At 36.0% G+C, this 16,112-nt stretch overlaps 1 protein-coding gene across 1 annotated transcript in view; it reads right to left on the reverse strand.

Annotated features, from left to right (window-relative positions):
* LOC127653235 (insulin-like growth factor 2 mRNA-binding protein 1) overlaps window positions 1–16,112 on the reverse strand; it is a 48,169-nt gene that overhangs the window by 9,549 nt on the left and 22,508 nt on the right. Inside the window, exon 3 of the mRNA XM_052139846.1 lies at window positions 2,539–2,587. Within this exon, the coding sequence (XP_051995806.1) occupies window positions 2,539–2,587 (49 nt within the window). The remainder of the gene's footprint in view (window positions 1–2,538; window positions 2,588–16,112) is intronic.

Below are 16,112 nucleotides of genomic sequence, written 5' to 3' on the forward strand. Positions count from 1 at the left end.
TCAGAGAGCATGTGCCACGCCCGCACATTCAGATACTGTATGATTAATGGTGTAATCTCATAAGCACAGATCACCTAACCTGATTGACACTGACAAAACTCGATGAGTTTAAATCAACACAGGGCACTATACTTGCCAGAACATGTAAAGTTCAATCTTTGCTATTCAGTCAGATTAAATATTGGACACATTGAAAATATTTTGCAAAAAAATAAATAATGATGCCACATAATCATCAATTCTTTAGGAGGTAAAGCACTGAAATTTATTGTTTTTTTTGTGGTAAATATAGCAGAAAAGATTGGTACTTTCAACACCTGTATTCAATTCAAAAATGTAAAAATTAATTAATTAGCTTATAAGTAAACATGCATCATTATTTCTTCCTTGAAATTGTGTCATCTTTATTCACTAATTTGGGTACATTTTACTGGTAAATTAAATAAGTTAATTTTACTTACATTTTCAAAGCTGGTGTTACTTAATTACTTAATAAAAAAATAATTACTTAATGGTTTCACGGTTTGCAAGTTTATTCCATTTATTTATTTTTATTGTTGACTCTATTGTTACGTTTGGCAACTTCTTGTTATGTGGAATCTGAAGTTCATTTTCTACTCAAAATGAACAGTTCATGATTTAAAAAAACAACAACACTGTTGATTGTTAATGCCATTGTGTTTTTTAACCAAGCATTGAGGTCTTCGTGCACAGCTGTTTCTTGTTTCTATTGCCAGTAATACAATGTTGTCTAATAGACAGGCAATAAGCTTCCATGTGGAAGGCTTCCGTATTTAATGTGGTACATGATAAAACGTGTTTAAGAGGAAAGTTCAACATGTGTAGTTTAAGTACCAGTATCAGATTTGTAAGTAAAAAACTGTATTAACTGTAATGTTTAAGTTAAATTTACTCACTTTAATCAATATTATGTCATGAAGTAAATTTTACTTTAGACTTTCCTTTTTACATTTATAGACTTCGCTATTTTATTCTCTATTGCTTCACTTTATTTCCAGACGTTTCGGAGTTGTTGCTGTGTTTGTTTCCTTGACTTTCCATCGCGACCTGCAGAGGAATTTCACTGCAGTAGTGGGATTTCCCTCTTACGCCAAAGTCTGGGATTCCACCAATGTACTTGAGCACATATACGTGGACGTGAGGGGCAGTAGTAAATATTTTAAATAGGTGTGTATAAATGAGTATATTTTATAGTGTATGTGCCTTTCCCTTTTCCTGCTGTATTCCCATTGATCAGTGCTGGGTGGATTACTTGTTAATTGTAATCAGGTAAAGATTACAAATTGCAATGCAGAAAGTTTCATCAGTAACGTGATCTTGTAGATTATATTTGGGGGCTAATTCTGATTTGGGTCTAATCTGATTACTGCTGGATTACTTTCAAACTAATTCTGCATGGTTTATTCATTTGAATGGTGCTTCTGTCTACAAATTCAGACAAATTATCACAAATGTAAAAATATGAAGGAAGTTTTCAAATTGTCATGTTTTCCCCATGATGCTGATAGAGGTCCAAGCGCTCCATCAATGACAGACTCTAATATGGTTGAGTTTAACAGGCATTTCTTAAATTAGTTGAAAACTAGAGTTTCTAAAAGGATGGACAGGTTCCCGGAGCACATTAACACAAATGTGGTCATGCAATTTCACCATTTTACAAACGCCATCCACATGTGGAAAGAGATCAGACCAGTTATATTTGTGAATCAGTGTCACAAAAACATCTCAAAGTTATCACTACACCAAAAGTGCATTCATATACATTTTTGAAGCCGACTACAAAAGCAATTTAAGGAAACTAAAAGTAACTTTACGGCGCTAATCCAACTGAATACGAAGTGTATTTGTGCATTTTGATGTGTCTGATGGACAAAACCCTTCCAAAAACATTATGACACATGGTTATATTACACAAAGAGTGACAATTCAAATAATAATTGAAAAAATGTCTTTGAGTTGGTTAAATTTGCAATGTAAAAGTTAAAAAAACAAACCTTTACATTTGACGTAGATATTAACTTTTGGCAAGAAGTGATTTTGTGCCCCATGTATCCTTAAAAATGAAATGATCTCTGTAGATCCAGTGGTTAAATGGTTAATATGTAATCATGTAATCTATAAAAATGTAACTAGTCCAATTACGAGTAAAATGTAATTGAATTCAATTACAATTCAATTACAATTTTTAATCTGATTACATAATCCAGATTACATGTAATCCATAACTAACCAGCTCTGAATTCTTTGTATTCAAGAAACCTGTTTGAAAACACCTAGTGGTGTAAAAATTACACGCTTTCTTTTCAGATGTGACTGGGGAAAAAAAAACATTGATCTAGTACAAAAGTATGAGCCTAGAAGAATCAAAGTATAATTTGTTTTATATAGGATTAGGCTTAATCTATGTCTGGAAAACACCGTTTAGTGTAGGCAGAGCATTTGAGTGAAACAGCATCATTGTGTTGATGAAGAATGATCCAAGACTTTGTGTCAGAACAGATACACGACCAAACTTACCTCCCACTGTAGGTGTGGTGGAATGTTTCTGATCTGGAGTTTTCTGGTCCTGTAGATGGAGAAATAAAAGAGAAATTAGATTTAGAGAGGGTTCCTTTACCAACTTTATTTCAATAGTGGCTTCAAAATATGCATAAAGGAGTGCTTAAAGCCACAGACATCTTTAACAAAATCTGATCCAAATTTTTCAACCACAAGCACACAGAAACAAATTACATTAATGACTTTTAGTAAGTTAGTGTCATCCAAAAGGTGATTTTTTAAGTATGCTGACAGCGAGGTGTTAAGAAAGGTCACCGTCTCAGCTATATCAAATGATGTAGACAAAAGGTGAAATTCAAGGCCAGAACAGGGATAAATCCACTAGAACAGTCGACTTTCATGACAGCATTTAATTCATTAGCGCTAACATTAAAACTCTTGTGCTTTCACATGACAACAGTGAGGAGATACAAATCAAATTCTTCATGAAATATTCCACTGACGCTGCAATGTGCAATTCCCATTAAATAAATGAAGTAAAAACAACAACCACTTAAAACTAAAACCCAGAACTATGTCTCTTTAATTGTTCTTTAGACTTCAAAACCTTAACCTAAGCCAAACTGAAACAGCCAGAAATCACCATGGAAAATAGCAGCTTTGACATTCTGAGAACTACTTTTGTCTTCTATGGGAAGAGCAAGTCATCCTCAACTTTTGATTGAGGTTTCAGTGACTGATTGATGGCAGTTTTCTTTTTTTAGTTTAAAGCAAATTATCTATGGAGGATGTAACTCAGTTGGACTGACCAAATTTAGATATGTTAATGGGTAATTTCTGCCAACAGCATTTTAGTCAATTTTGACCTTCATTAATCGTGTAAATATTTCCAAAAGAGACTTTAATTCAAAATCCACTTGGCTCAAAAATCAGTTTGTATGGACATGACGCTTCTGAGATTGAAAGTAGATATTGGTCATGGATCAGTCCAGAACTTCCACATGATATTGGACACATGCAACTATATGAAGGTAAATGAAGATTGTTAAAACGGTTAAAACTTCTAGAATGGCACAACCTACTTTTTGAATTGATACAATGTAAGAAAATGTGAAGTTAATAGAAAGATCTACTCTCTCAGGGAGTGCTTCAAACACAATTCCACCTCTCGCTTTCATCTTTATAAGAGGTGAGCGAGAATAAAAAGTCTGAAAATGTTAATGTATCTAACATCTTAAAGCAGTCTGGATTCACTTAAGATTTATAGTAAGGTAGATTAAACATTGTGAAGATGCTGTGGAGCACCAATTAAACATGCTGTTGGTGGAAGCGGGGAGGAACGGGCAGAGGAGAGAGAGAGAGAGAGGAGACTGAATGGGTATATTGAAACTAGACACTGATGTAGTTTAATGCCAGCTGCCCCGGAACCTTCCAAAAAATAAATAAATGGAGCGAGAGGGAGAGAGAGAGAAAGAGAGAGAGAGAGAGAGAGCAAGCGAAAGAAAAGGAAGGTGCTCCATCTACATAATGATGCCACTGTAATAAGGTAACCAATAGAAATGGACCACCAAAAATGACAACCACTAGCCACCAAAAAAAAACCTACACAAAACTGTAGCACCCTGGAACCTCTAGAGGGCATATCAGCAAGCATCTGATGTGCATGTGTTTTAGATAAAGAAGGGAAATGGGTGCCAGGGGTCATGTGGGAGGGGCCTGCAACCCTTCTCTGGCGGTTAAGAAAGGGTTAAAACCAGAAACCCTAAAGACCTCTGAACTCCGGAATGTTAACGCCCACTGGCTGACTAGAAGAGAAAATGGCGGCATTTCAATGCTTTCAACCACCAAGACTTGCAAATGGCGGGCCAAACGGCCAATCAGGCATCACAGAATCCTGCAAGGGTGTTTCACGCCAGAGAGACCAGCAATACAAGCATGGATTGGTGAAAATAACCCAACTGAAATCATGCCGTATGATGAGATTGTCAAATTCAGAAAATGACTGCGGTGATTTGGAAGTCATTGGAAATCTTCATGATCTTTATATGTAGTTGGCTTTGTAAATCAAGTCAAAATTAAGGAGAAACTTGCACCCAATAATGAAAATTCTTTACTCACCTTACTCATGTTGTTCAAAACCAATAAGATGTTTTTCAGTCACCATTCACTTTCTTTGCATGTTTTTTTCCATACAATGAAAGTGAATGGTGACTGTGGCCTTCGTACTAACATCGCTTTATGTGCTCGACAGAAGTCAGTCAGTTGAATGGGTTTGGAACAACATGAGGGTGAGTAAAACTCAGAATTTTATTCTCTTTAAAATGTCTACATTGGTATGTTTCAGTTAGAAGTAAATTAACACTACCAACGTACCAAAAGTTGCAACAAATGGCTAAATGTCACACAAACGCATGATTGCCTCATTCATGCTGGGTGAGACCACCAATCTGTCCGCTCTCCCATGGATCAATCACATCATTCCCAAACCCATCCCCCCCACCCTGATGCTTCCGCATCCCACCCACATTCACCAAACAACCTCAACAGGGCTTACATCCCCACTCCCCCCAAAGCTGGACAACATCCCTCTTGTTTAGCACCTTTGAACCGGTTTGAACCCACCATGTCACGTCCCATCAAGTCCCTGACCATTCCGATTGGTCAATGCCATGGAAATCAAGGCAGATGAAAGAATGGACTTTAGAAAAGAGGAGACCCTTTCGGGTCGTCTTCGTCTATTGTTCGTGGATGATGGTAGAAAAACATTCTCAAACTTACATTTCTGAACTAACCAAGTCCAGCATTGTAGCATTGGTTGATGGAAACGAACACAGAACACAGAATGAGTTAAAATCAGACATATTAAAAACAAATCTCAATACAGACAACAAAGAAAGTTAAATCACACAGCACTATAAAAATAATTACAAAAATCCTAATAATATGACCAGAAAATGGTGGGAAAAAAGAGGAATTCACCCCCCGAAAGGTCAAAGGTGAGGACTCTATAGGAAAGCTCAAAGGACGAATAGCATTAGGGGGAGGATGTGTGTGTGTGTTTGGGTGAGGGTTGGTATGTGGTATTGTCCAACAGGTGGTTGGCATTACTAAAGTTTACTCCTTTCTTGAACTTGTGAATGTGAAAGAAACTTAAGAGTTCAATAAAAGTTAGAATTAAGAGACATCAGTTAATACAGTACGGAACATTAATGATGTCATCATTTACTCACCCTCATGTTGTTCCAAAACCGTATGACTTTCTTTCTTCTGTGGAACACAAAATGAGATCTAAGGACCACTGTTAGCCTCAAGTTACCATTCACTTTCATTGTATGGAGAAAAGATTCAATGAAAGTAAATGGTGACTGAGACTAACATTCTGCCTCGCATCTCCTTTTGTGTTCCACGGATGAAAGAAAGTCATACAAGTTTGGAACGACATGAGGATAAATAACAAACAAGTCTTATAGAATGATCATTACTAAATTTTAGCAAATTGGCTTCTACGTGCTGTGATACATTTTAAAGCTTGTATTAAAGACTCACTTACATTTACACACTTAATCTAGTGCACGCAGTAGCTCAATTTATAGAATGTTGGACTTTGGACGACGAAAACAGCGGTTCGAGCCCAGCAAGTTGACATGTGATTGTGTTACTGAAGCTACACAACATGACTGCTTCAGAAAATGTGCTTTAGACAATGTTTTTGACAATGTTGGTTAGGTTTAGATAAATGGTCTGCACTTATATAGCACCTTTTTAACCTTAACGGTATTCAAAGCACTTTACACTGTGACACATTCACCCATTCATACACAAAATGGCGCCAGAGCTGCCATGCAAGGCGCAAGCCTGCCATTGGGAGCAACTTGGGGTTCAGTGTCTTGCCCAACGACACTTCGGCATGTGGGCCGGGATTCGAACCACCAATCCTGCGATTAGTGGCCGACCCGTCCTACCAACTGAGCTACAGCTGCCATGTTTATGCATTGGTTAACATTCACTTAGGAGCTACGTTTTACTAATTAAAACCTAATATTCTCACCTTAAAAGGTGTACCAAGTAATCTTTTCCTCATTAAAATAAAGTTTAACTCTTAAAGACTTGAATTGTAATTTTGCAATATATGTAGGAAATCATGACCACTCACATTAAGATGAAGACTCCAGTAATATCAGTAACCTTATAAAAGCTGTTTTATTCTACATGGAGAGGGTCCACACATGGGGCAGCCATGTTCACATGACCAGTCAAATACTACTCGCATAATCTCTATAACTGTCTTGTTATTTGACACTTTCACTCATTGATTAATCATGGCTGACTGCTGCGACTACTACATTTCTACAATGGCATCTGAAACCAGCAATCACCAACAATCAAGCCACGGCCCAAATAACTGAGATCAAATTTTTTCTGCATTCTGATGGTTGCTATGAACATTAACTAAAGCTCCTGACCCATATCAACATGATTTTATGCACTGCACTGCTGCCACACGATTGGCTGATTAAATAATCGCATAGATGACTGTTGGTGCCAGACGGGCTGTCTGGAGTATTTCTGCAACTGCTGATCTCTTGGGATTTTCACACACAACAGTCTCTATAATTTACTCAGAATGGTGCCGAAAACAAAATATATCGAGTGAGTGTCTGCGGATGGAAATGCCTTGTTGAAGAGTGAGGTCAACAGAGAATGGCCAGACTGGTTCAAACTGACAATGTCTACGGTAACTCAGATAACCACTCTGTACAACTGTAGTCAGAAGAATAGCATCTCTGAATGCTATTCTGAGATGCAGGATGGTGCACTTTTGGTGGCATGAGGGGGACCTACACAGTATTAGGCGGATGGTTTTAATGTTGTGGCTGATCGGTAAATACATCTTAACATATTTAAGAACATTCAAATCCTCCACACGTGCAGACATGCTCAGACACAAACGTTCACTCAGATATCTAAATGGGGACGTAAAAGACATTTATTGTTTTTATATAAAACTACCTATAATTACTATAACCTAACCCTATCAGAAAACTTTTTGTATGATTAAAAATTATTATTAAATGATGTACGGATTGTTATGTAAAATGTCTCCAAAAGGGAGGTTTTGTCCAATTCTGCTCACTTGTGGGTACAAATTTATTCCCAATCTACACACACAAAGCAGCTCCAACCCTAACCTCTCTGCAAGACCTCCAGCATATTCAGATGCAAGATGGACCAGTCTTAGCTGGTCTAGAGGAACCAGCAATACTCCATCTATCTGATGGAGACACAATGACACACATTCCATATCGTATATTCAGAAACACTCTCAGAAACTCTTCCACTTAATCAAAAACACTCACACTAAACTCATGTTAAATGCATGTTTCTATCTCTTAACAGATAGAAAACAGATACAATTTCTATCACTAATCTATCACTAAAACTACTAGATAGTGTTTATAGTGCTGGGACATTGAACATGTCTTTTAAAGTAATAGTTTGTGTTATACTTTGATAGAGTTGTCCCAAAAAGTATTTGGACTTACATACTGTATTGTGGCTTGTGTGTCCAAAGTATTATGGGGCCACTGTTTCAAAGATCAACAAAATGCAAATGAACAATTTAGCTAGGCATCTGGAAGGTCTTTGAATGCATTGTAGAATAATCAAGTCACATCAGCAAAACTGCTCCTGCCGTGCACATACACAAACACACCCCCACAATGTTCGCATTTAAAACAAACGGTCTCAGAGTGCAGGGCACAATGTGTGACACTGACATTATAAACGCACAGTCGAACTACACTACAGGTGCGTCCAAAAAATGATGTATTTTGATACGTTTAACACGAAGGCTGTCAAATAAGAAAAAAAAGGCACATCTGGAAGACAAATGAGAGTTGTAGAGGACAATACATGTGCTTCCCAAAACATTACTCTCTATTTATTCTGAAAAGATACACTGTATTTATTAAAAATATAAAAAGGTGTCTGTTTTACAAGCCTACGATGCAATCAAGCATTTATCTGTCACTTATGTGTTTGTGTGTAGAGAAAAATATTTGCTGAGAAAAACTGGCTGGAGGATGGATTTGGGATTATTGACAAATTCATTGAAGGCATGCAAGACAATTTTAACAAAATTCTAGGACTGGGTAAATACATCAAAGACGAGATCCATGGATCCATACGTCATTGAATAATGTCTCTTTTAATACCCTTACTGTTTTTTAGTCAGTTGTTGAATAAAAAAGTAAACTAAATCACACACGGATATGCTAAAGAAATCACGCACGTCTTCTCACATTATATACGCTTACTGGCTGATGCCGCTAGTCTTAAAGAGACAGTACCGATTAAGCATGTGATCTACACATCAATGTAAATATTTGCAAGTAAACAATACAAATTTAACAAAAAATATATATGCAAAATATTTTATGAAATTTCAAGACATTAATTGATGGAATAAAAGTGACCAATTGGAAGAAAAATTAATTGTACCCAGAAAGGCTGTTTAGAAGGTTCCTTTATAATTATGAGTTGTAACACTTTAGTTTGCAGTGTCCTTGTTATACATATTAGATGTAATGATTATAGAATTAAAAGTAAATTATGCATAATTACAAGCAACTAACCCTAAACCAAACCCTAACCTATAGTACGTACATGTTCTTAATTAAAATTACTCAGTACATATGTGTGTAGTTACACTGTAACAAGGACACTGTAAAATAAAGTGCAAACTTGAGAGCATTAGCTGAGAAAGAATTTCTTTAATATGTAAAAGCACAATGGACATTGTAACAGAAATGTACATATATGAATCAATATCGAATTGAAAGCTTGTGAATTGCAACTGAATCAGGAAATCTGTATCAATACCCCGTCCTACAAACTACACCCTGCAGAAAATATTTTTCTTATATATTATATAATTCTTGTTTTAATGAAGTTCAGATATTGTTACTGGAATACAAAACAAATTCACCAGATAGGCAAAACTGTAAGATATTAAAACTTGTTTTCAGATAATATATCTTGAATATAAGTGTACTTTGTCTCATGGGACTGGCAGGTTTCTTAACTTGTTTTTCAATTGTTTATGCTTAAAAAATATCTGTCAGTGCCACAAGACAAAATACACTAGCGTTCAAGATGTATTCCCTAAAAACAAGTCTTTATATCCTGTGCAGACTTGCTTCTCAGGAGAATATATCTTGTTTTAAGAATTTGTTGTAGTTTTACCTGAAAACAAAGACAAATATATTTGTTAAGTGTATGATTGCAGTGCAGAGATCTAGTTATTTTTGAAACCGATAAACATTACAAATCATTTTTATGGTCATAATGGATATCTTAAGTTAATGCGATTCATACATATAGGTCAAAACAAATCTGATATCAAATCGCTTCGATGGACAGTATGTCATTGCTCAAGTCAAGTCAACTCAAGAAATATAGGTAGTGAAATATCACACATGTAGTGACTGCCTAGCCCAAATGAACTATTTGAGACCCACAGTGAAAGTAAAGAGTCCAACAGGAAACTGGGCACACAGGAAGTCAGAGATCGCCTTTTAGATGTCACAATTCTCTTGAAGCAACGTCCTGTCTTGTTTGCAGCCATTTCCAGTTTCCACCAAAGCCAATTAGAGGTGAAGTTGATAAAACAACGTAGAGATAAGACTTGAGAAGTAGAGAAAGGAAAAAGAAAAACAATTATGCCAACAATATAGAAAAGAAAGCTCATAAAAGAGCATTCACAACCCTTCACTCACTCATTCATCTAACACATTCTCTGCTCCTTAAATAGCATTGAATTTAGGTGGTGCCTTTTTTCTTTGCCGAGAAAGTGCCATTACACACGGACTCAAGCTGATCGTGATAACCTGCCAACCTACCTACTACCTATGAAGGTCTTGACTCTTGAATGACGACATTAATCACTGACTGACGGCAAACAGATTGTAACAAATCCTTAAAGATCTTATTTCTGATTTTGAATAGCAGATAGGGTCTAACGCTCTGCCCTTTTGTACAGATCAAGAAAAAAAACCTTGATTAGGACCCGATTTAAAATAAAGACCATTTGCCAATGTTTGTTGGAACTATGAGAATAGGATTAGTTACATATCTGCATCCTGTAAAATAACAGCCTTTCTATCCTCTTAATGTTTGCACATATTCAAATAATTGTAGTATTTACAATGCATTTGTGTAAACACATGGGCAAAGGAGGCATCTAAAAAGAATCAGGGTCCCTGATTCTTACAAAAAGAATTTTGGGAGAGACTATAAATCCTCCAAATGATCCAAGCGTGACTGCACGAGCAAACACAACGCATGCTGGGTTAAGGATTCCACAAGTTTTGCAATACAGTACGAACAAACAAATCTATTTAATAGTAATGACAGACTTGGAACCTCTAATTTGGGCTAAATAGACTGTCACTGGTCTGACTGACAACATACATGAGTGTAGAACAACATTGATAAACATTCGTTATGATCAGCTAAATTTAGTGACACCCGTCACTACACCAGCAAACGTTAGATCAGTCCCTATATTCACATTGCCCTGAAATTTATATTTTCATTGCTACTTTAAGCTATAAAAAGGAAAAACATTTTGCAGGGTTCCAAATAATTTCCATGATACTTGCATTACTTTTCCTGTTCTTTTGGAAAAGGCTTTTTTAAATAATCTCAAGAGCCATTTTTAGTCGATACAATATTTTAGAGCACAACTAAAATGTATATACATTATAGACATTTGCGTGACTTATACAATTGAACTTCTTTAGACTCTTCATGACCGTGGGAACTCTTATTTTTTTTTAGTAAGTGAATGCCGCACTTCTTTAAAAACAAACAGGAACATTAAAAAAAATGCATTTGTACATTTTGTACATTGAAAAATGCTGGAAAAAAATACTTGAGCTAGCAATTTTTCTATGTAAATTAACTAGTAAAAAGGGAAGCAGCAGACATTACTCAGCACAGAAAAGCTTATATTTATAGTTTCACAAATGTTTCAATGCACACCATTATACTGCATTGTCACACATCAAAAATAACTACAAGGACCAAGTGGCGATAGCCTTTTTTCCAACTAATCTAATTAAACAAAATGACTAATCATTTTAATGATAGTATTTATAATATTTTGTTTCCCAGCTGACTAAAAAATGTCTGCATTTTTCTAAGAAGGATTTTTTTTTTTACCAGGCAAATCTTTATAATTACTTACATATACACTGTACATATCAATCTTATAATTAGATTACATTTAGTAATCCAAAGCATATTCATTAACGAAATCTTCTGTAAACACAAAATAATATTCAATAACACTGAAGTAAATGATTTTCCTTTTTTTTTTTTTTTTTTTTTTATAAATCACATGGTTGATTAATACATCCAAAACTGAAATGCTAATCCTTCTTTTCAACATGACACACTGTGACAAGACAGATGTAGAAACATGAAACACAACTTCAGTTGGTAAACTGTCAGTGGCGTTTACTACCAACACTGAAAATGGCGGGTAAGTCTGAGAGGAGAAAGGGGTGGATCCTAAGTTGCACACACCTCCCTTTCCTGCGCTTTGCGTAACAAGTCCACGGAGGAAAGTTGTAAACTGCTTAGTGGATGTGGAGGTTCTTCAAGTTAATGAAAACCCACCCTCATATCTTAGTTAAGGTATAAGGTCACAGTTCAGTTTGGTGGCCGTCAGATATCCTCTAGACCTATGGGACCAGAGGCAGCCTCTCCAGGCACTGAATGGAACAGCAAGAGTTAAGCCATAAATCAAAGTGGTATAGAGGATGGCAGCAATGGTGAGACAATTTTACCAGAAATAACAGACATCCCATCCCCCTTCTTTCCTGGTTTCGTCTCACTCTTTTTTTCTCACTCCCTCTTTCTATACTCCTCCCTGCTGAGTTTTCTGCTCTGCATTACCTGATAGGCCTTCCCTCCCCCTCTCCTATTCCTCTGAGGTGAAAGGTCACTCCCTATAGCTCAGGAATCAACACACACTGAAGCAACCCTTTAAAAATGATTCCAGGTTCAATTCAAGTTAAGCTTAAATCGACAGCATTTGTGACAATTTTGATTACCACAAAAATAATCTTGACTCATTCGTCCTTTTCTTTAAAAAAAAAAAAAAAGCAGCAAAAATCGAGGCTACATTGAGGCACTTACATTACAAGTGAATAGGGCCAATTTTTGGAGGGTTTTTGGTCATTTTAGAGTTTTAAGGTTTACAGCATAAAATCATGTTAACACACATATTGTTTATGTCCTGATAGGGCCTCATTCACTTCCATTGTAAGAGCCACTCTTTAACCCTGATTTTTGCTTTTTTTTTTTTTTTTAAAGAAAAGTAGGGGCAAGTCAAAATAAATTTTTGCGGTAATCAATACTATGCAACAAATGCTGTCGATTGAGCATAAATGTGTGAACCCGGAATATTCCTTTAACATATCAGGACAATGGTGAAAGAGAGGAGGCAATACATTGCTTACTGCTTGGCTGCAAGTATGCAATAATGAAACTGATCAAAATAAATCTCACACTTCGTCAAGGTGTCAAAACTCACAACTGAACCACCTGAGCCTCTTTGACGGAAAAAATTTAAAAAAAAAAAAAAAAAATATATATATATATATATATATATATATATATATATATAAATAACATACACACACATACACACACACATATATATATTTAAGCAATATCACACTGCAATCATATATTGCACTACATCAGCACTGCTGTGATTTGGCCGCAGGCCGAGTGCCGTAGGAAATCACAGCAGTGCTGATGTAGTGCAATATAGCATGATTGCGAGTGTGATATTGCTTAAATACAAAACTTCAATGAACAAGTCCATTTTTAAAAATTAGGAAAAACTAAGTAAAGTCATAAAACACGCATTTGTGCATGGAACTACTTTATTACGCGACCGATCAGAATCTGCCATTGCTGGTTCAAAACAAATGATGTGTCCAAGCCTTCGTTAGTAATTCAAAAATGTTACTTCAGAAATAGTATCACGGCTTTTGCTGTTTCTAACAAGTTATTGGATAAACAAGCGTGTGTGTGTGTGTGTGTGTGTGTGTGTGTGAGAGAGAGAAACAGAGTATGTGCAATTATCTGTTGCAACACCCAAGCAGAGATGCTGTCAGGTTTCTGAAGGTCAGCATTCTCAGTGGAAAAATATCGTCCAAGCGGGGGTATTTCTCCCTATTTCGCAGTAGCTGGTGTGCAAGAGTCATTCACTATAGAAACCGCAATGTTCTCCGCAAATTTTAAACAGCACCTGTTGTGTAATTAATCAGTCTGTTGTGTCTCTGAGCTCTGATGAGCCATAATGCTGAAGTTGTTTGTTTAAAGCCGTTTAAAGCCATTTCATAGCTTTAGTAGTGTAGTGTATTAAGTGATCACGAAGACCTGTTGTTTGAATGTAAACGGTTGATGCAGATTCACTTCAAGTCACCTAACTGGCTCATAATACACACAAAAATTATCTTTTTCCACCACCTGCTGGCTAACATATGTAATGTCAAAAAATAGACAAACCATAGCTCTTAACAGATCTGCACTGCTCTTACACGTTAGTTAATAACTGCACAAACACAAGCGGAGTGATACACACACAGTGAAGCATCCGAGTGCTGATTGTGTCAGACCATCAGTGCTCATGGAAAGTCTCTCGTCCAATCAGATTAACTAACTGTTGTGTGTATGTGTGTGTGTGTGTGTGTGTGTGTATATATATATATTTATTTGGATAGTTGACACCAAACTGAAAATTCTGTTATAATTTACTCATCCTCTTGTTGTTAAAAAACCTGTATGACTTTCTCCCATGAACACAAAAGGAAATGTTAGCTCAGTCACCATTCACTTTTATTGCATTTTGTTCCCCATACAATGGGAGTGAATGGCGACTGAGGCTAACATTCTGCTTAACATCTTTTGTTTCACAGAAGAAAAAAGTAATACAGGTTTGGAACAACATGAGTGGGAACAAATGAAGACAGTTAATTTACTTTTCTGCTCCTCAGTGGCACAACTGTTCAAAAAGTATTAACATATGTCCTCTAAAAGTTTGTTGAAACCAAGACATGCTACATAGGACGAGCCCTCTAACAAGCAAATGAAAATGTTCAGTTCACGAAGACTGCTGCAGAAAAGTATAATAATTCTAAAAACACCAAACATTATACACAAGCAAAATCATATTTATTATACTTAAAATTACCATAACAAAATCACCATTATTCCTTGAATGGCAGCACAGCAATTGCACAGTTTAGTGACATTTTAAAGAGTAGTAATGTCTCTGTTGCCATTCATATGTAACAGGAGAGAACAAGCAGTTGGCGTTGTGATAAATTGACAGAGACAAAATGTAGACTCTCATGGACTGTCAGTGCTATAGAGCTAGTGACTGTAAATTTTTTATGCTACTGCCAAGCAGGAAATTCAGAGTAAATATTTCATAGTCCATGCAAAAGTGGCCAGGGACTGCAAAGTGTCTTTCTAAAAAAGATTCAAACAATGACTTAAGTAGCAAGAGCTGTTAAGTTGAAAACTTCACAGACATCGAAACAGTTGACATTTGAACAGGGTGTAGGAGAGTGGCCAATTGTTTAACCCTTTAATGCATACCTCTGGTCTTTAGTGACCACCTCACCTCTTATGGCCACACCTCTTTAGTATTTCTCAACTATTCTCTTTTGAATAGTGTAACAACAACAAAAAATAAAAAAGGCAAAATTGCAAAAAAAAAAAACATATTTTTTTATAACTGCTTCATTACCAAGTGTATAGGGTCATTAAAAGACCATAACTATGCAATAGTGCTGTTTTTGTTTGCACTTACATATTAAATAATCATTAAAATATGATTTATGATTATCTATACAAGTTTATTTTCACAAGATATTCATTTCTTTGTTTATTACAAAAGAAATGAGTACTATATTCATACAAATGACTACAATATCATGTTGATGTTCTGTGTGACAACGGGAATAATCAGTATGTACGCTTGTACACATATTGTACATGCTATTTGTTACTCAAAGTGACGCTGATGTGTCAGTGACTGACTTGATTTACATTCGACACTGCTGTTTGAGGAAGCAGCAACATGGAAGTAAACTACAGCAAGTACAACACATGAACAGTCTGATATGACTATTGTTATTTGTGTGTACTACTGAAATTATACAAGTTGTGCATCTATTTAGACTCAATAAGTGCCTGAGAAAATACATGTGTTGCTAATGTGTAGATTATGTGTTATGTGTAGCGCAATATGTGTTTGACAGCCAGTTGCACCTCGTGACATTTCAGTGAATTAAACCTGTTCAATATTTTTTTGCATCACCTCTGTCATAAATGAAAAATAAAACAAAAATATATCAGAACATATTCTATTCTAATTGTCTGAGGTGGGGGGACATTTTACACTATCTGGGCCTTTATTTATTTTTGTAGATCCATGAGACATATGTGCTGATCATTTTTGGTGAAACACCCATGCAATTAACTCCAATTATATATACACACAC

This window comes from Xyrauchen texanus, chromosome 12, assembly GCF_025860055.1.
Source record: "Xyrauchen texanus isolate HMW12.3.18 chromosome 12, RBS_HiC_50CHRs, whole genome shotgun sequence".
Lineage (NCBI taxonomy): Eukaryota > Metazoa > Chordata > Actinopteri > Cypriniformes > Catostomidae > Xyrauchen > Xyrauchen texanus.